The following is a 21,714-nucleotide window of genomic DNA, read 5'->3' on the forward strand; positions in this document are numbered from 1 at the left end:
CAACCGTGATAAAGTTACAAGAAGTGACATAGAAAATAATAAAAAGTTCGTGACACTTTGGATGCGAAGGAAGATTTATTTTGCGAGAAGGAATTAGTAGACAGTACTAAAAGGATTAAAGAATAATAAGGCATGGTGCTGATAGTGTGGTAAAAGGTTTTTTTGTTTTTTATTCAATATGGTGGTTATGAAGTTAGAGATAAGTAACTGAATATTACAATTGTGATTTTGGAAAAGGGGAAGTACCTAGCGATTTTAGGAAGAACTTTAATTTAACCTCTCTATAAGAATGGTCACAAGAGTGAACGTAGGTAATTATAGCTTAGTTTCTGTAAGAGGTTAATTCCTTAGTGGGATGATACTTTTTAGACTTAGAGATGCTTTACGTAAAGTTTTAAGAGAAACCTATTCTTGTTGATATACCTGATAGACATTAGTGTTAGTGCTATATACGAAAAGAGTATTGCTGCGGTTATGGTAGAACATGAGGTTCGTAGCTGGTTTCTTATTGAATCAGCAGTCAAGCAGGGTTGCATTCTATTTTCATTTATATGGAATATACCCTGAGGAGCATGACAAAGGCTATGGGAGAGCACGGATTCCTTAATATGCAACCAAAGAGAAGAAAAAAGATTACTTTTCATTAGTTCCACGGTAAAAAGTGTGCTTTAATTTCATTGGTTAACGGCTGTGCCGGTTTTTTTAGGCCATCATTTACTCCTTAATCGTATGTCAGAAAGGACAACCTAATAACCTGTCCTTTTAAATACCTGATTGGTTCTTATATATAAAATTTTAAGCCAGTACAAAGTCAAGAGTTAAATTCCACCTAAACAATCCTCCAACGTCAACTTACGAGGCAAGTAAAACGAACTCTGAGCTAAAAAATTTATTTTACAAGTTGACTCTCTGTTTCTCTGTTATGCAAGCACAGTTCTTTTTAGCACTTTTAGTTCTTTTTTTAGAAACGGCACCATGGTAACAGGAAAGTAGATAAAAACGCTACAAGTATCCTTTCTTCAAACAGAGATTCCATAGAAGAGCAAAGACAACTATCAAAACTAGGAGCGGTAAAAACTTCCTTCTTATTGACTACCTGTTTCTATGTCACATTTGCATAAGTTTAAGGCTGTGCAACTTGAACCAAGAAGAAAAGTCACATTTATTTAGAGAAAATCATCCCTACAAAACTGAGCACAAACAAGGAGAATGTCAATGTTACTTGTACCTGTTTTACCTATGAAACACTAAAATTCCTTTTTTTCCAAATGTGGCGTCATTTTTTTGTTTCTTTTCATTCTTTTCTGCCACTTCCATATTCTTTTCTATTTCATCTTTTTTTCTTCTTATCCACATATATATTTTTTTGTGTATACACCTGAAAGTTACACAATATATTGTCAAATAAAGTTAAAAAAAAAACCTTAAAAGAAGGGTAAAATTTAAGGGAAAACTGTTAAAACAAGGAAAAATGAACGTTCCAATCGCCCAAAAAACACAAAAAATATATCAGACAGTACTAACTAACTTAGCAAGAAAAAAGTAGGAATCCAGACTCTGACATCAAGTCATCTAATTAGGCTTGGAGGAGACTCTTCAAATATTTCTAATGATTTTTTTTAGCATGCTGCAAGGAGAAGCGTGAAAAAGAAGGTAGGTCAAGCTTAAGAAAATGAGCTTTTAGAACCAAATATCCGTACTCTAGTGCACCTTCAGTTATTTTTCTCAAATTTTTCTACAAACACTTCTTGAATAAGTCAACCCCCGACAAGCTTCCTTTGTGAAAATTTCCAAAATTTTACAGAGCACTGAAGGCTTAGTTATAATTTACAATTCATAAATCGAATGCACACACAAATAAATAAAATAGCAAATGTGCATTGCTACACACAACCATTATCCTACGAGGATTATAGCATTGTTAACCATCATACCCAAGCTGATAATTGACTTAAAAATTGACGGGCAGTTAGCAGAAATTCCCGCTTAAAATACTTTGTTTCATACGACTGAAAAACTTAAGCAATGGAAAAATCCTTTCCAGTAACACTTAAAACAAACAAACAGAACTTAAGTAAACGTCACAGAGACTACTCATCTAAGTAAATTCTACTACCCCCTACAACAGATAATAGCAAATACTTACTCGTCCCTGTGTTAATACAAATACTTTGGGTATCTAAGAGCAATAACATTCACCATGCACGCAGTAATTCAAATGCTAGGGTAGAGCAGTAGCCAATCCGAAACAAAATGACGTCACCTATCAGTGGCTATTCTACATCTTGGGAATTATGAGTATATATAACCTTGGACATTTGTCCGTGGTGTTTTATGCTACTTATCCTTGAAATCTGTGACATTCTTATTATGCACGAGAACGTGAGGATAAAATGAATTTTCTGATATGTTGATAGTTTTATTAAGTAGCAATATAAAATAAATATTATTGATAACAAAACCTAAGCTAGATAAAGGAAAATATTGTCAGCAATCAAGAAAAACATTTTTGTGTGGAACTTTTTCCATAAAGATTTTGTGAAGGAAAGTTTCTTTATTAATCCATATCTTGTTCAAAAGATGAGCGAGCCAATAACTATAATAAGTTAGATAATCGGGGATAATAGTAAAGAAAAGGAGAAGTATTAGTAGTTAATCCTCAGGGCAGAGCAAAATAACAATTCAGTCTATCCTTGGAAAGTGAATCTGTCATTTAAAACCAAGATGGCGTTAGTTGAGTTCTCTTTCTACCACCAACTTAAATTCACTTTCTGAAATCGATGGGCTTTTGCCAAAGCACATGTATTGGTCTCACAGCTTTCCAATGAGTGTGACAATTTCATAATAATCTTTGTATTATTTGTGGTCAAAGCATTTGGGAGGGAGGAAACTAATTTTTGTCATTAAAATACAAGGAAAAAGAAGACAACTACGTCATTACTGTCTAGAAGGATAATAGCCCTTAAGACCAAACCCTGCATTTACACAGATCATCGCACCATATAGTCAACAGATCTATATAGTCCATCGCACTAAATAGATGTAAAATGTGGCCTTAAAAGGTTTTTAAATCAAAAATGATTGGGAGCGATTTACAAACTCGAACTTAGCGAATAGTTGAGCTACGAGCGCTTGATGACAATTTGCCATCAAAGGCTTCGGCTTTTTTCTATTGCCAAGGTATGAGGAGGTTACTGTAGCTTTGTGATGAGATGTCAAAGTCTAATCAACCAGATAGTCTCTTTTGGTTTTCAAAAGTATGAACGCCACCGTAATTCACCCTAGATGTGAGTCACCAACCCTCAAACATGCCAGGAGCCAAATTGGGTTGAAGAATCTGTACCTCGTCTAAGTACAAGTACCCAAGTATGTATTTACATTAATGACTTACTCAACACCAATTCAGGCCGCATTTAATACAAGGGCCTACCTTAGTTTGTGAAATCTACTTTCTACATGTATATGCCAAACAACGCCGGAAACTGTCTTATGAGAGACCAACGCGAGTTTCCTATCTTGTAGGTTTTCCATATTCTTTGGTAATATAAACGCTCAGAAGAGTAACCCAACATTACTAAGACAAAACAAAATTATTTCTTTATTAAAATATAGATAAATCCAGAAAAACACGAGTTTACACACGGTTATATAGTTTAAGGTTTTTTTTGTACTGCCAAATATAAAAAAAAGGCCTTTAACTCCAGAGGCGTTTTTCAACAGCAAAGTATACTACAGATGCGGAGTTCTTACTCAGAAGGGATAGACAATCCCTTCACGAAACTAACCCTTAGTTTGGATCAATTTGACCCCTAGCGGATTAGTTTGGACAAGAACCCCCCCCCCCCATTTCTTCACCTTCATCAGAAATGAAGAAACAAAGTTTCACAATAACATTCTATATTTTGTCGAAAAATGAGAAGGGAGTTCTCCGGGTTGAAATGCTTACGACAAGCATCTGGAAACCCTCACCCCTGTCCTTCTCTTACAAGTAGGCCGCACCCGATCCTGGAACCCAAATATCAAAACTACGACATCTATTTTTAAGTTCTGATTGGGATTGGTTGAGACCTAAAGACCCTTCAAGAAAGATGTCTCAACAAGAGTTTACGGAGGAGCGTCACCGTTCCTCTTCCCGATAGAGATCGGGCCAGTTGTTGACAAAAGGACAGAAATGAGCCATCAGTTGCTAACTTCGATTAAGTTAGATTAAGATCCGACAGACCCTTCAAGTCATTGCCCGGGATTTATGCACTTACGACCTTCCTTTCACCACAATACAGAATTTAAAATGGCTCCTAATCCTCAGAAGCCATAAATAGGACTATCTTTTATACTTCACATCAACTTTTGTTAAAATTCGAACAACCCGACCTGGTAAAAATCTTGATAACAAGAATCTATGGACCCCTCCCTTCATGTAGGTTGAATCAGGTAAAAACTCGCAGAAGTAGTAACTAGGACATTGCAAACCAGGTTTGGTTACTATCCCATAGCTTCTTCAAAAAAAAAAAACTTACAAACATCAAACAAAAAAAACACCCAACAATAAAAATAAAAAATTACACGCTGACCAACGGTCTGCACTGTGCAGATACCGATCTCCTGATTCGATGCCTTTGGCCGGGAGTGCAGTGCGTGGTTGGGGGCAAATCATCCGACACTTCCCGTGTTTTTCTCCAGATTTCTCAAGGTGGCCATTTAGAGCTGGGTCGATTCGGGCTGAGCTTAAAGAGCCATACCATTGACCCCGTCTCAAACCAAATAACCAGCGATACCAGGACTCGAACCCCTGACCGCAGGATTCGAAGTCCAAAGCGCTAGCCACTCGGCTAGGACGGCTTCCTCAAGATGCCCAGGGTAAAACAATTTAGGCGGACCTTTTTCCCATGGAAATCACAACGGCCGCGGGTCCCAATAAGCCATTCCTAGAACACAAGCACTTACTCCCCACAGAGTATCATTGATATACAACTCTTTTTCGTGTCAAATAGTCAGATGAAACGAATTTGGCGAACCCCAATATGCACTCGGCCTCTCAGAATACGTAACCGGGAATTTTAGTTCAACCTTACAATATGTTGGGTTGAGATTCAGTTATTTCTCCTGTTAGATGTCTTGGTGACAAGTATTTAGGAGCCCCCTCTAGCTTTCCATCCTCCGAAGAAATTCACTTCAATCCTTATCCCTAATTGACATAACTAAAATACTAGCTCTTACTTTCCACCAAGTTTTATGAAGATTCGAAAATCCTTCTACTAGGTGCTGTTAGCAGGAAATTATCCCCCGCCCCCTCAGATGAGAGGATTGCATAGGTATACCCAAAAGCAATACTAGGGCATTGGCTTTTACTATTTTGTCAAGTTTTGTTGAGATCTGACAGTCTCTTCGGGTAGATGTACAAATGATAAGAATCAGGAAAAAACTTTTTTCCTTAACCATCTAGAGAAATCCAGATTTTCGGTGACAGATTTATCGAGATTGTTTTATATAACAAATTCGACGATCCCTTAAAAGATTACGTAGAGTTATCTCAGTCTCGATCTGCTCCCTTCTTATACTAAGTAGTACGCTATATTTTTCGAGGGGGAGTGGTTGTACTAAAAAAAAAATTAAATGGTCAGAGGAACTTTCTTTCTCTGTTTTATGATCCCCATTCTAGAGGAAAATTTTGAATTTTCTTATTCTATCCTTTGATACTCCTGTATCCCTGCCGCTGAGACTTATGCACACAGATATTATATCCATGAAAACCTAACCAATAGTGATGTGTCACATCCAGTTGATAGCATGGTAGTATTCATTAAAACAAAACTAAAAATAGTAATAAGCATAAAAGGTAAAAAACTTACCTTCCACTGAAGTGACAGAAACCCGAAATCATCCAAGTTAATAGGGAGCATAATAAGCTCGTCGAGCCCTGGAAAAGATCGTAAATTAGTATTTTTAGGCCCTTTCGGTTTAAATCTCTTGAGTATACGAATAAACATATCAATAACAGCGTATTATATTAGAGAAATATCAACAAAGGCGAAGTATATTCAAACCGTTCACTACCATGAACGGTAAGTAGACATTAGACCTTGTCAATAGTAACCGGACTTATAAAAAGCGGAAATCTGCTAATAATAATATCTATATCAAAATGTTCATTTTCTTATTCTTATTTCATTGCAAATAGAATTTATTCATTTAAAAGTTAATTAAGGTATTAGCATAAAAACGCTTGCGTGATTTTAGAAAATTAGTGGAATCTTCAGAGGGGAGTTTTAAGCTTGAATTTACGAAATGAAAAATTTCACATTTTCTCCGGAAGGGACGGGATGGTCAATATTGCGCTTTTCTTCTTTTTTGTGGGATGATCGCCTTGAATCAGTGTTGGCGAGGAGGGGGATTATGAAAAGATCAAATAAACATTAAACATTTAAACGCTTAAGATTTAAACAATATCATCAAGCACAATAGTACTAATTTCTACTATCTTGTGCAGAGAAAAAAAAAAAAAAAATTGCTGGAATAGAACAAAAATACTGCCGAGCAAAAACTTTGGAATAACCAAGCAATTTAAAACTATCTAAAATGTATCTCTATAGCGTCCCAATTTCAAAGACTATACTACGGCGTGATAACGCAGCCGCCTCTTATATTTAGAATTATCCTATTTTAGTGCAAAAGAAAACTATAGTCAAAGCGTTATTAACTACGATCAACACTACTGTGACTCGGTATTCGCAGGTGGGACTAACATTCAAGTCCCAAAATATAGCACATTAAGAATAAGGTTCCACAAATGGTCTGTGTGATATTTGAACTTACTGATTACAAATCTAGGGCTGCTTTTGCAATACATTTGTCCGCGCACAAAAAACACTAACTAAATACTTGAAAAATTGTATATAAGTTACACTTAGAGTGGGGAGGGGGGGGGGGGGTGTATTCAGTAGTGACGACCTCCTAGAGGTACCCGAGAGCAGTAAGCACAAATAGGAGCCAGCTACTGAAAATTTCAGTCATCGCCAAACCACTGGCCATCTTGTCCAGTGCCTGTCCATGAGGCAAGAAATTCGAGGAATACACTGCCGATATTGAATGGATTGAAACCAGCAATGGCTGCCACTTTGATCACGCGGGAAGGGGTGGTAAAAACAAGATAAGAAAAATTGCTATTGAAATAAGATAAAAAAAATTGCAACTTGACTGAAACAACTGTCGTTTACACGAGGCGGGCTGCCCCCCCCCCCCCTTCTACTCTTTTTGCGAAAACTTTTTTCATTGCATTCTTTCAATAGTTAATGTTCTAGCACACGGTAAAATTTGCATTAGTTCACTTAATTCTTTAAGCAAAAAAAAAAAAATTGAATTCTATAGTCTTAAAAAAGCAAATTCAGTAAATAACCAGCATTATTCGGTAAATAAAATTCGGTAAATAACCCTTGAAACTATCGACTCGCTATATTTGCTCCACTCTAAATAAAAAAAAGGAAAATATACAGTTATATAAATAACGAGCAAATATTCGATTGAGATATTGAAAAATAATAAAAAAAAGTCTAAATATTTCGGCTTCCTGTCCAAAAGCCTTTATCAGTGCAAAAATTCCGTGAAACAAGAGTTTACAGTTTTTTAGAGGCAAGTTTTTTCTTCTTTTTTCATTGTTGTAGTCTACAATTTTTTTTCTTTAATCTTTTTATGCTGCTTTCTTTTTTGTTTGGCTGCTTAGTTGAGCATTCCTCCTTTTTCCTTTGACAAAGGCTTCTAGAAGTGAAGCCAAACCTCTCGACAATCTTTTGCTTAGTTTTTAGCTGTCTTAATTATAAGTTATGCCAGTTATTTATAAACTAATATATATTTTCATTTCATTTTTTAACAGAATGGCAGTGTGGCCTAAACGTTTATTTTCTAAAAAGCTTAGACGTGTTTCATCCGAGCAAAAAGATAAAAGATGAAAAGATTTTTTTCGAGTTTTTATTTTCCTTCTTTAGTTACCTTCTGGAAAATTCAGATTCGGTACTAGTATTCCCTACCGCTCAAGAAGTGAAGTTAGGTTAATCCTAATAGAATATACCTAAGTATGATAAAAATATAATAATTTAGAAACAAATTTGGTCTATGTATTTGCACATTAGGGGGTGGGAAGGGAAATAAATTATAGCGAGTCTGCATGCAAAATGTGTTAGCTACAATTATTCTGATGTTATGAAGTAAGAATTATTTTCTGATATCACACTGTCCAAATACTTAACACCCCCCTATTGTGCCAATATATAGTCCTAACTATATATTTCCCATCTATTCTGCCACTTCTCTTTGTCTTGTCTCACGCTAAGCTGAAAGAAACTAGCGAAAGAAACCGGTTTTACAGTGCATCAATGCATGAACAACTTGAGCGGTAGAGGGTATATCATACAAGTACAATATCAATAATGTAGTAGTCCCAAATCCCAGAGAGCTTAGTATTACAGTTAGAAAAAAAAAATCGATGCTTCTAAATATGACTGCAATCCAAAATGAAATAATGACTGACATAAAGCGAGCTACGCTACACAAACAAATGATAAAGCGCAACAATCAACAAAACTTAACGTTCATAATGAAAGACGCGACTTTGCAGCAAATCTAAGGCTATACTAAAATACTGCACTATTTTTATGATATCCTTACATATTGAGTTTCAAAATTTCCCAAGTCCCTGTTTTTTGCTAAAGTCTTTACGAGTATTTTTCTTCTAATATATAACTAAAACGTATAAAAGGATATACTGAAGTATTTTAAGATGCTGTTTGATTATATACGTACTGATTAAGATTAAGCCTCTTCTTTAAGGTTTTTGTTTCCTGTGAAACATGTGATTCTGTGACAGGCCAACAACAGTAACACAGACATTTATACACCGCTGTACCAGGACAAGACATTTATGTTATTGGAATCATTAATTTCAGATCTAAACATTCACAAGCCTAGAATTATAACATAGTTCTTGTACTTTTTCTTAGAGAATAATCTAGATTTTCTTTGAAGTAGGAACATTTTTCTATTTTCACATCTCTGGGGCATGTTTTCATCCTGTTTTTCAATCTTTAGTCTAAAAGTTAGAGACTCAAACGGTCATTATCCTGATCAATGAAGGTCTGCCCGATCGCATGCAACAAAAATACTTCTGAGAAAAATACTTCTTAGAATGCAAACATTGGATAAACACACCACAAAAATATCAGAAGCAAAATAATATTTTTAGACAAAAATTTCTCTTTAAAGTCCAAAATACTGGCATAGACTGACTAAATTTTTTCTCTAGGTTTGGGAAACTTTTTGTCGCAACAGAAAACATGTTTAGCGGCAATCAAGACAACATTTAACCAAAGTATCCAAAGTGATGCAATGAAATTAGTCATACACCGCCCGATCCATATTACAAAAACTCCACAATAAAAATCTAACTGAATTTTTTCTTAGTAATCTCTCTAAACAAAGCAGTTAAATAAAATAGCTTACCTAGCTCTTCTGACAGGTCTGTAGCCAGAAAAAGCTGGGGCGTAGTATGGATTATAGCCTCTTCCACGGCCACGTGCAAAGCCACGCCCTCTTGGTGGGCGATTTGTGGTGGAAATACCGGGACGGTTGGTCCTCTTCACTGTAACCTACAAATACGAACAAAGTGAACGATAAATTGCTATTTACGAAAGTAATCCAAAAATAACTTGCTTCAAAACTACAAAATAATATGAGGATTCATACCTTCCAATAGGAGGGTAAGATCCCCCTATATTTTCCAAAATCCCCCCTCCCCCTACTAAGACGTAAAAAAAAATAATGGCATAAAATACGCTATTCCAAAATTCGACCCCCCCCCCCAAATCATGCCTCCATTCCTTGAAAAAAATGACCTGATAACCACCCTTCCCCAGTAGGCCTTGTCGGAAATCTGTGTACTTATGGCAGGCTCTATCAGTTTTAAGATTTCAAAACAAGTTACGTCTTAAGAAGGCACAGTCACAGAGAAATGAACATCCGAGACAAAAATGAAGTGGCAAATCAAATTACCATTGAAACTTTAAAAATTATGCAAACCAAAGCATCTTCAGGAGCTTCGCCTTCCCCTTAATATTCCATTTTTAGAGATGGTTGTTTTACTTTCCTCAGCAGAAAATGCAAAATAATTTCTTTTTCTGAAAAATAGTTTGTTTCATTATCAAAAAACATATAATCTACAAATATAACTAAAGTGAGTCACTTAATGCACAACCTTATAATTGTAACTTTTTATTTTTCAACTGCAGTGACACCGTGAAGCGTTTTCTCTATTAGTTCATCGCGTTTTATCATTTCCACCAACATTCTTTTCATTATGACAATACTATTTTGAAACATTCCTCCACACGACAACAACTGAATTTTCTTTCAATACAACTACAATTATTCATGGTTGAACTAAAAAAATATAAACAAGAAACAATCAGGAACGCACAGAGGACTTTTTTTTAGGAAGGAGGGGCATATTTTCAAAAAGTGTCGGAGGTAGGTGAACTACATATGGTGACAAAAAAAATAGTTACTAATGATAAACAAATGAACGCCTTAGCAACATACATAGTTACTAATGCAGCTACTTAGCAACATACATAGTTACATAAACTAATGATAAACAAATGAACGCCTTAGCAACATACATAGTTACTAATGCAGCTACTTAGCAACATACATAGTTACATAAACTAATGATAAACAAATGAACGCCTTAGCAACATACATAGTTACTAATGCAGCTACTTAGCAACATACATAGTTACATAAACTAATGATAAACAAATGAACGCCTTAGCAACATACATAGTTACTAGTGCAGCTACTTAGCAACATACATAGTTACATAAACTAATGATAAACAAATGAACGCCTTAGCAACATACATAGTTACTAATGCAGCTTGTTAGCAACATACATAGTTACATAAACTAATGATAAACAAATGAACGCCTTAGCAACATACATAGTTACTAGTGCAGCTACTTAGCAACATACATAGTTACATAAACTAATGATAAACAAATGAACGCCTTAGCAACATACATAGATTTACATCTAAACTAACTTATTGCATAATAATTTTGTATGTGCAACTACCAGAACATTCATTCCAATCACCCGAAACATTCATTCCAATCACACGTTGGGATACATATATATTAAGGGGAAACTACAAAAACTTAATATTTTAGAGAAGTCTGAAGCCCAAACAAATCCCCCCTCCCTCATACACACCTGAAACCAAAAACGAATACATAAAATTACTGGAAGAGATTTGTACTGTAAAAATGAAATAATCACACCGTTTAGGTTGGTTTAGATTTACAGAAACAATTATTTCGCTTTATAACGATTATAACGATTTATTTAGATTATTTCAGAAACGAAAAAAATTATTTGACTAATTTTTAAGGATAATTAGGAAAATAAATAGAAAACAAAATAATAGAAATTTTTTGTCAAGCTTTTAATTTGAAAATAGAGCTTTCGATATTAAGATTATTTTCTGCCACTGTTAATACAACAGCTGAATTTAATATTTTGTTGAAGAACTGTTTACCAAAACGGTTTGGAAAAACCAGGTGATTTATTTGTCAATTTCGTTAGCACAAATAATGGAAGCACAGATATTATAGAAAAATTCAATGGCGGAAGAACCAATCATACATCAACATTATACAAACTATTTATTTCCGAAAATAATTCTTCTTTAACTCCGTACTTTAGGACTAACTAATCCATAAGGATGACTGTTTCTCTGCATTTATTTGAATATTATATCAATAACTACAATCGATGTTGTTGTAATTAATCCCGATTCCTTGGGAGACATGCAAGTAAAAATATTTATTCTGTTTACAATGGAAAAGGGGATGAAGTCTTGATTTCATGTTGACCCTAAAATTAACTTATTTAACCCTTAAGAAATTACATATAAAAGCTAAAAATTATTCCTGTCCATTTGGCAATCAGTTTTTGGTTGCAATACCCTTTTAGAGGAAGTAAACTCGATTCGATTATTGCTTAATTTTTAAAAATCACCTTTCATTACATATGAAAAAACTATGCCTGCTAGCCGCTTTTTAGCAAATCATCGCCAGCAACATGTACACAAAAAACAACATTCCTACGTTCGAGCAAACGAAATCACCTTAATCTGTCTGCCTCTAAAAAGTGAATCGTCTAATGCCATGGCTGTTTGTACCGACTCTTTGTCAGCAAATTCAACATAGGCAAAGCCCTTTGGATGGCCATCAAACTTGTTGCATAAAATAGTGACTCGATTGATTGAGCCACAGCCGTGAAAGTGTTGCTCCAGTTCCTCTGCAGTAGCGCCATAGTCAACCTTCACAAAAAAAAGTTATTAGTCTCTTATTCATCAGTTCTGTATATCGCTCATCTTAACCTCCGAAAAGACTGTCCTATGTCATTAAAAGCAGAACTTCTGAAAACATTTTGATAGTCAAAAATTCTTTTCTCTTTGCTCTTTTGAATGATATACAAAATTGTAAATTCCATTATGAATTCTCAAATTCCAAGTACAAAGTAAATCATATGCGTAAATACATGCGATTAGTTCCCAAAACAGTTTTCCGAAAAGTGGGACAATTGACTCTGAGCTATATAATAGATCTTTATTCCAAATGAAATAAATAACTGAACTCTATATACTTAACGATACAATCCGGCATATTGATCTGAACCTCAATGAACATTTATGTATCACATGGGTTCTTTTAGCTGAGGATGGCAATATTACCGAAAGTCAGCAATTGACTTTAATATTATTTTTTTTCTAGCATTTCTAGACCTGGCCTTTGGGTAAAAAGAGCAAAAACTCATTTGCATAACCCCTTTATTTCTCCCCTACACAAAGCTATTGCGCATCATCATGGAAAAAGAACATTGTTCATCTAATTAATAACTAGTCTACTAAACTGAGTTGTTCTGTTACTATTCCCTCTTACCAGCTTAGTCAAAGAGCAAAGTCAAAATAATTATATAGGTATTTCAAGCTGAGCTAGAATAGCGATTTTGCAAAATTTGTGAAACTCTGTCACAAGTCCGTATCACACTAAAAGAACAAAAATAATAAAAGTAACCATGGGAAGGCTAAATAGCAAACTTAAGCTGAGGCATCCAATCCTGTGAATTTATTTAGGAAAAACAACTGCATAATGTTTAAAAAATATTATGAATTGTAAGTTGTTTTTTTTTTTTCAAGCCATGCATCTAGTTTAAGTGTTCAGTAAATTTGATTATTACATTGCTGTTTTAAACGTATTTAGGAAGAAAAGGATTGTTTACCCCTTTTTAAATCAGCCTTGGCATTACAAAATGCGTTGTGTAACTTCTTTTTGTACAACTAAGATTTCAAATTGTTGCACTATAAACACAAGCTGCGTTTTACGCAGCAAATAAAAAAAATATATAGGAATATACAAACTGGCCACCAAAGCTTCATTCTCACTTAAATTTAAACCCAGAGTATACTGAGACTTTACAGAGAGTCTGTATACAGCGCATACAGATTATACATAGTCTGTGCCTTTGATTTAATGGTTAAACAATATAACTATAGGATATTTTTATTAAGTACAGAAATAAAGAAAAGGGCCCCTGGGTACACATTCGGCAATTATAACTGAGCCCATAGTATATATTAATTACCTTTAATCCTGAACCAAGAATTGTAGTAGCCTACACTCACTTAAGGTAAATCCTTAATTTGTTCGCCGTCAGTTTTTCAGAGTTCTGACGAGTCTTAATGACCCCACTGCTTAGAAAGTCACAGAAATGATAAGCCCAGATCACAGCTAGCTTTTATAATTATTGCCCTTGCTCGCTATTGGCTAACATATTAAGAATACTAAAGAAACAGTGACAAAATAAAATTATAACTAAGCGATTTTCGGACTGCATTTCAGAATACTATTTTTCTTTACTTTCAATAATTTTGTGGTCGACCCATTAGACTTAAAGTAATAGTTGTTGGACTATCAAAGCTATAGGTTGTTTCAAAGTCGTCTCCACATCAAATTTTTCAACCTTTTTTTTATGAAAACGATGAAAATACAAAAATATTTTTTACACCCAAAAATAAATGTATAAGAATTCAAGACATTTTTTCCAAAATACTAATCGAATTTACAAAAAAAAAAAACCTTTCACCTTTCATCAGTAACTTTTTTATTCAAAAAACTCAAATAACTGCATTTGCTTTTTCCTGACAATTATAAGAAAAGAAATCCAGCTCAAAATTGCTTAAATCACCAATAGAAATGAAGGCTGTTAATTTCATTTTTCTGCTTTTTTTATTATTTTTATTATAACAGCCAACATGTATATTTAGAGATAATTGTGCATTTAAATACAACCGACCACTCAGCTCGATCATCTTACTTTACAAGTTGACTCATCGCCAAGTACGGATGCCCACTGTATGTTGGTGCCCCCAAAACGTTATTGAAACCATTCCAAAGATCATGAGTATGGCTAATAGGGCAGGTTCGGCCGTTCCCCACGACTCTTTCCAGTCTGTTGGTGAAACGTTTGAAAAACCATCGAAGGCCGTTTTCTACAATTACGTAAACTCACCTCGTTCTCTAAAGCTTTCTCGCATTGTACCCCAAATTGTCAAACCGACAAGACAGAAACGAAGGCAAACAGCTCGGTCCAATTACTTTGAAGTTGGGAAGCCGAGAATAGAGTATTTAAAGAATAGCTTCATTTGACGTTGCACTTCGACCTGGAATGACCGTCCTGGGGACGATATCCCTAAAAATTTCTCTGTTGACTCTTTCAAAAGAAGATTCAATAGCCACCTAGAACCTTGATAAAATACTAGTGGCAAATCTGATATTTAATTCTAACTGGCACCGCGAATTTAGGAATAAAAAAAAGAAAAAGTATTGCTCTCTCCATAGAGTACTTTTTTAATTGGACTTTTGAAGGATGGACCTTCGTCCTCAGATAATCATGCTAACTAGATTATTCAGCAGGAGTGAACATAATTAGCAGTAATGAATAAGACTTACATTTCCAACAAATACGGATCTTGCATCAATTTCCATTTTATCCTCTATTGAAACATTTAAAGCTTGATCTGAAAAGAAAGTCAGTTAGAGGATGCACAAGAGAAAAAAAAGTCACAAATTCGATTTATTTCTCTAATTATTATATCTATTAAGAAAGGATTGAAAAATAATGAGACTTTGCGGGTTGAATGCGTGGTAAATGAGTTTTTTTTCTTTAATATGATGATTACACAGTTAGAGAAAACTATACAGAAATTGAAAGTATAATTCCTAATGAAGGGGATATACATTGTGATTTTGACAAACCGTTCACTAATCCCTTTAAGTAAACATTTAGAAGAATGGTTATGATGGGGGCCGGCGTTTTCTCCCCCGGATAATTCTTACCCATGGAAAATTTATCCACACGCAAAACTGAGCAGCCATAGAAGAAGTACAAAATAGGTACAAAACGTCGATCAGATGTCCTAAGGTGTGATAAAAGGACCAGATATCCAAAACGGTTCTAGAACAGAGGCTGGTTGGTCTCCAAGCACTTTCAACTTCCAAGAAAAAGGATTAGAACTCTCGATAGTACCCTTTAAACTAACCAAAAATATTGGACGGCAACTAGCCCTTTTCCCATGTCCCTTTATAAAAAAAAAAAAAAAAAAACATTCGCAATGATTTTCTTCGCTTATTTTGTTTTTGTTTACTTAAAATATTGCTTCCTTATTTCGAATACTGCTTGCTTATTCCGAATAAGGAGTTCTGTCCATTTTCGCTCTGAAAATGTGAACTTATTTTTTTTTTATACTTCTTCCTATAGTGCTAAAGAAGAGAAGTGGTTGTTCTCACCGAATACTCGTCTTGTTTCTTCCAGCATTTTCGTTGACTTTATAAACACCCCATTCTCTATTTTGTTTTCTATGCCTTTTTATTTTTGTTTACCTAAATTATTGCTTGCTTATTTGGAATAAGAAGTTCTGTCCAATTTCGTATTTTTGCTCAGAAAATTTAATAAACCACATTGGCCAGCCATAATCTAAAGAAGAAAGGATCAAAAAAGCCAAATCAGAATACTGAAAAAACACAAAACGAAGTTATTTGTCAGATATTTAGTTTTTATTCTTCTAATTTTGACTTTTATTGAATTTTATTTATCTTTTAATTTTGGTTTTTCATTAGTTTTTATTGGTTTGTTTTTTCACATTCACTCTGCACATTTGTTTTTGGTTTTTTCTTTGCCCCTTTTTTGGCATTTTCCTTTAATATTTTTTTGGTTCGGGCTGAAGAAGAGAGGCGGTTGTCCTTTCCAAATATTCGTTTTGTGTTTTTTTCAGTATTTTCCTTTGGCCTCAAAAACCCCATTTTTGATCGTTTCTTCTTAACAGGAAATTTAAAAAACTGTTTTGTTCCATTCATTTTTATTCAATTTTGTTACTTAAAAGGCTTTTTGAATTTCATAAAAAAAATGGACATCTGGTTATTTCGTTACCCCTTAGAGCATCAGATCAACATTTCGAGATACCCATTTTGTATATTTTCTGTGGCTGCTCAATTTTGCATGTGGGGGAATTTTCCATGGGGGAGGGGTTCTGGGACCAAACGTCTAGCATCGGTTATGATAGTGAGTCTAGTAATTATATACAGATATTGACTTGATTTTTGTAGGAAGCAAATTACATACCTTTGTGACGCTTAAAGGACCAAAAAATGATAGAGATAAAGTTTTAAGAGAAGGTTAGTGGGTTTAAGAAAGGAGAGAGGATACATTGGCCAAATGTTCATTCTTAGATTGATAACTGGCAAGTTTCTGAATTACCAGATCCTTCTAACCCTGAGTTTTATAAATTATAAACTGTTGCAGCAGTAAGATAGGAAGTAAATATAGTTGCTGGTTAGATGTAGAGGAGGTTAGTGCTGTTATGTCTCATCCTCATTTATAAGGACTCTTTTAAATTGTGCAGATAATCTTTGTGGCCAAGGCAAAAATGTCATAAAAGCAAAACATAAAAGCGAAATGAAACGAGCTTTGATGATTTTAAGATTTCAAGGTACAACAAAAGCTTTGAAAAATAACTTTAAGGAAATTAAGTTGCGTAAATCAGGACTAAACGAGAATAAAAAGGCGAAGTTAGGGGATAGAAAGATAGACCTAGCGAAGAGTTTCATTTGCCTAGATAGCCTTATTCGTAAAGCTGATGGATGCAGTTGAATTAAAATAAGTAGATTAGTCAAGACGCAACGCAGTCGTAGAATAGACGTTGTTAAATTCGAAGTTGTAAAAAGTTTGAAAGAACAGAAAGACAAATCTTCACCGCAAAATTAGGGTACTAGGATTCATAGTAATAAAGGCGGTGAATGTAACTGAAAAGAGAGCACATCGAAAGATTTAAGTATGCAACACTAGATATTTTCTAGGGGAACCATCCATGGATAGTTTTAGACACTCATTGGGACGACATGTGTATAAAAAAAAAAAAAAAAAAAAAAAAAAAAAAAAAAAAAAAGCTGTGTGTAACTCTGTTCCACTTTCCAGAACTATAACGAATGAAAAGTTAAAATCGTTAGGAAGCTTTATGGGTGAAGAGTGTGATACGTCGACTGAAATTGTGGTTTTTCCAACCCACCTGGGTCCGAACAAAGTTATGAGTCCTTAAAAGGAGTAAGAAGAGGTCACGAGAAAAGATTTAAAGAAACTAAGAACTTCATAGGAGGGGGTAAAGAGCGATACTTCGAATAATTGGATAGAGGATTCTACACAGCTGTAGTGGCCTCAGGTGGATTGAAGCTGTGGTGGGTTGTCAGCAGTAGCAGTAGTAGAACTTCACATGGAAAATTAAAAAAAAAAGTTCCCAACAAAACAAATAAAGGACAAAATTCGCACCTAAAAACTTGCAAGCGGATGAAGCAACACAAATTGTTACTGTTTCTGAGATAATTACACAGAAAACCCATAAACAAAAGATAATTGGGTTATGGACAAAAAAAGGGGAAATACTTACTTCCAGGACTTCCAAGAATCTGCTTATCAACTTCACTCTGAAGCTGTTTCAATTTTTCTGCTTCTTCCTCCATCTCGCGCACTCTTGCTTTGATTGCTTCTAACTCCTTAAAATAAAAAAATGAAACATTAAAATATACTAAGCATACAGGTATAGGCCTCCGCACCTGAGTGATCACAGAGTATATCGATGCCACTAGCACACACAAAGCAGGCGGCAAATATCCAAAGATGCCCAATATATAGACAAATGAGAGAAAATAAGGCAGTATGTTCTTTTAAGCTTCAAACTTAATGGACAGAACATAAAAGAAATAAAAACAAAACACGAATGAGATAGTTCACATTGGAATAAACAAAGAGCATAAATTATTCGAATTAGGTTCCTATACGCAAATACTAGGTAGAACGATTCAATTGCCATAATATTCACAGCTAGGACCAACTACTACCTTCAAAGGTAAGTTTCTACATGGCCTCGGAAGTTATCTTTCATAAGGTTTGCCCGCTTGCCTTCTTCTAAAATGGTTTTCTCTTTCCACCGCCATTTGTCATATATTTAGAGACCCTTTGGTGGAGAAGAGGGCTATTCTAAAAATGATATGTTAATTGCTTCAGTCAAAAGGCCAACAAATGCAATACCTTTTAGTTAAACCGGGTAAAGGACTAGCAGCATACCATGCAATTCTATTTTGCAAGCCTGTGCAGAACGTTAGTTAAAAAAAATCAACGTATAAACAGTTGTTTACCTAAAAAAGTAGTGACATTTGTTTACAAAACCTTGATCTATAAAAGAATTTAAATGAAATTAGTATTGAAAAAGTGCCCTGTTTCTCCTCCTTTTGTTGCACACATATTTTCTCTGGCATACCATCGCCCTTATCCCTAAAAGAAAAAGAGGTCTTTTGAGCCAAAATACCAATTTTAGTCAAATTTTGCTTTCAAAACCATATTCCAGGAAAAATATTTAGCATCGGATACAGCTTTGAAGCCAATGCTCCCTTATTATTAAGAAAATCACCACAGTAAAAATACCTACAAAGATAAAGAATAGTTGAAGACGCCCCCGCCCCCTAAAGCGGATCAAACAGAGCCCCAAGGACAACCTGAGCCAAAAAGCATACTTTTTTGGATATTTGACCTCCCTCCCCTCACAGAAAAATTTAAAAACATCTAATTCCTGGGGTTTACCTGCATAAAACTACTACTTCTAATGACAACTAATTACAATACCAAATGTTACACACAACTCAGCCCCAGATGTTCTACTTAAACTTAGCCTCCTTTGACCAAGACCTGATTGTGCTGTAAGGTCCCTTTTGTCCATATTTTCAGACAGTCTCAAGACGAATGAACGAAAATAATTGCGCTTGAACTTATGCCCTTTTGGCAAAATGTGCTGCATGTTGAAGCTTGCTAGGCCAGGGTACACATTCCTCAAGTTTAAAGCCAATCAGAACACATTTTTCGTAATGAATTAATTGTCCCTTGTGAGGTCCAATTGGGAAAGGGTAGAAGCTCTGTAAGTATCAAGCAGATCACAAAATCTTTTAAAATATTTGAAGTCCGAGAATTCCTCTTGGTCTGTGTTGGTTTCATGATCGACAAAAATATTCCACATTTAGTAACGCCTTTTTGCATGGGCTGATTGAAAAAGAAAATCGAAGTCTGACAACTAATTTGGTCTGGTCCGACTCAAAATGTTCCAAGTCCAGTAATTCCTTTTGGTCTGAACTTATTGAACATATTCCAAATCTGATATCTTTTTTTGGTCTATGCTAATCAAAATATTCCAAGGTCTTGGTCAACTCTTTTGGTCTTGGCTGGCCAAAAGTATTTCATGGCAGGTACCTCCTTTTCCTTTAGACTATTAAGTTTCCTGCCACGTGGGTTTCAATCTAATCAAACACTCAAAGATGTACATACATTTCCACTCTTTCAGCCAAACTACTGCTGCAGATAAAGCTTAACGACAGAAAAATTACTTTTTTAGAATTGACTCCTTTTAATCACTATCTTGACTGGGAGGCTGTCCAGGGAGGCTGTCCACACTCTCAGAGCCTAAATCTTTGTTTGATCTGGGTAAAAAAAAGGTGCCATGTATCCGTCTTTTCCACTTAAACATAACTGTGAAAAATAAGCAATAAGCACCATTTAGAGCAATAAGCACCACTTACCCTATAGCTACGCAGGTCCTCTCGAAGCTTATTTTTTGGATCTTCAAATTAATGATTGGATGACCAATCGGAATTGAGATAATCAAAATTTTTCGAAAGATCGGAATCATATAAGGACTCAGAATAAATTTTCCCAATTCTAAAGAGGATTCCGCTGTGTACTTAAGCTTTTTGAAAAAAGAAAACAAACAAAAAAGGTTGTATTTGATTTTTAAGCAAAGCTGTTATTTGAACTTCCTGAGCTTAAATAATTCTTTTTGTATGCAGGAATTTGCAAGCAACAGAATACTGCTTAATTATGAATATTAGATTTGATCAATGAAATATAATAAAATAAAGATCGTTATAGCTTGACAATGTTTTTTTTTCAGTTTTTTTTTCTATTTTCTTAGATTATTCATGGAAGTTTGGTTCCTAAAGTGCCATTTATCGTTTAGAATACTGCTCATTTACCAGGCACGTAAGCAGTATTTTACCACAGAGGGGCAACAGCTTGATAAAATACGAAAATTATACTGGAAAATATAAGATTTTGGATGAAAAATACAGGAAACCTAAAAATTCTAGGGGCCACTTGCCTAAGCATCTTCTTCGTATATCTCTGATTAACTATTAATAAGCCAAATGTGACTCATTTTATATTCATAATTCAGCTATAAAAGAAAATAATAAATTATTAAGGAAACCCTGCCCTTCCTATATAAAGAGAAACTATGCTATGATAGAACTTCGAAATCAGCATTTTCTTTATTTTTATTTGGGCGATTTTAATGGCGTGGAAATATATTTGTATGCCTTCCTTACTTGGATGCAAATCTTCAATTCATTAAATCAAATTAATCAGATGACGGGTCCCTTTGATCTTCTTAAGGCTAAAAACAATCTGCAAAACCACCAAAAGGCAAAAACATTAATATATACTTAGGGTGAACAAGGAGGGAAAAGGCGGGAGGGTGTCTGGGAGCAACCTTCTTAAATTCTTCTGATGTTTATAACTGTCACAGCTGTATCACATCTAGCATCTATAGTTACATTTATCCATTGGAAGGTGGCTGGGGATCAGACAAGACCCACAAAAGATACTTCCAAATCTCTGGCTCTAAGACTAGAAAGTACACTTTTATGAACTATTCTACAAACTGCTCACCTTTGAGGAGAGAGTTGCCCTGCCCTCTGTATTAGTTTAACTTAAACTAGGAATAAATTAAGTTAAACTTGGAATCAATTAGAACTGTTTAATTAAAAAAAAAATAATAAATAAATCAAAATAAATTGACATAGCCAGAGGTAAAGCTCATTTCAACACAAAAAGCAAGAAAGTCTACTGAAAAAAAAAATATAAATAAGGTTAAGTAACAATAAAATATGAGAACAGGCTATGAATTCCTATACTCAAAATAAGTTTTAAGTATTTCTTTCGTTATTAGTCGTGATTAGTTATAAGCCTGAAATTTGGAAACGGCAAATTATTTAAAATTAATTGTTGCATCAA

General features: G+C 34.6%; 1 protein-coding gene across 2 annotated transcripts in view; it reads right to left on the reverse strand.

Annotated features, from left to right (window-relative positions):
- Positions 1 to 1,142: 1,142 nt before the first annotated feature.
- Pabp2 (poly(A) binding protein nuclear 1) overlaps positions 1,143 to 21,714 on the reverse strand; it is a 41,182-nt gene continuing 20,610 nt past the window's right edge. For both annotated transcript variants that reach the window (XM_089095364.1, XM_089095362.1), the window contains exons 3-8: positions 18,047 to 18,152; positions 15,060 to 15,127; positions 12,173 to 12,367; positions 9,490 to 9,635; positions 5,850 to 5,917; positions 1,143 to 1,378 (exon numbers count right to left, since the gene is read on the reverse strand). In XM_089095364.1, the coding sequence (XP_088951490.1) occupies positions 5,887 to 5,917; positions 9,490 to 9,635; positions 12,173 to 12,367; positions 15,060 to 15,127; positions 18,047 to 18,152 (546 nt within the window). In that variant the 3' untranslated portion in view covers positions 1,143 to 1,378; positions 5,850 to 5,886. The remainder of the gene's footprint in view (positions 1,379 to 5,849; positions 5,918 to 9,489; positions 9,636 to 12,172; positions 12,368 to 15,059; positions 15,128 to 18,046; positions 18,153 to 21,714) is intronic.

The sequence above is a fragment of the Artemia sp. Qi Xiang Cuo genome, chromosome 10 (assembly GCF_049724085.1).
Source record: "Artemia sp. Qi Xiang Cuo chromosome 10, ASM4972408v1, whole genome shotgun sequence".
Classification (NCBI taxonomy): domain Eukaryota; kingdom Metazoa; phylum Arthropoda; class Branchiopoda; order Anostraca; family Artemiidae; genus Artemia; species Artemia sp. Qi Xiang Cuo.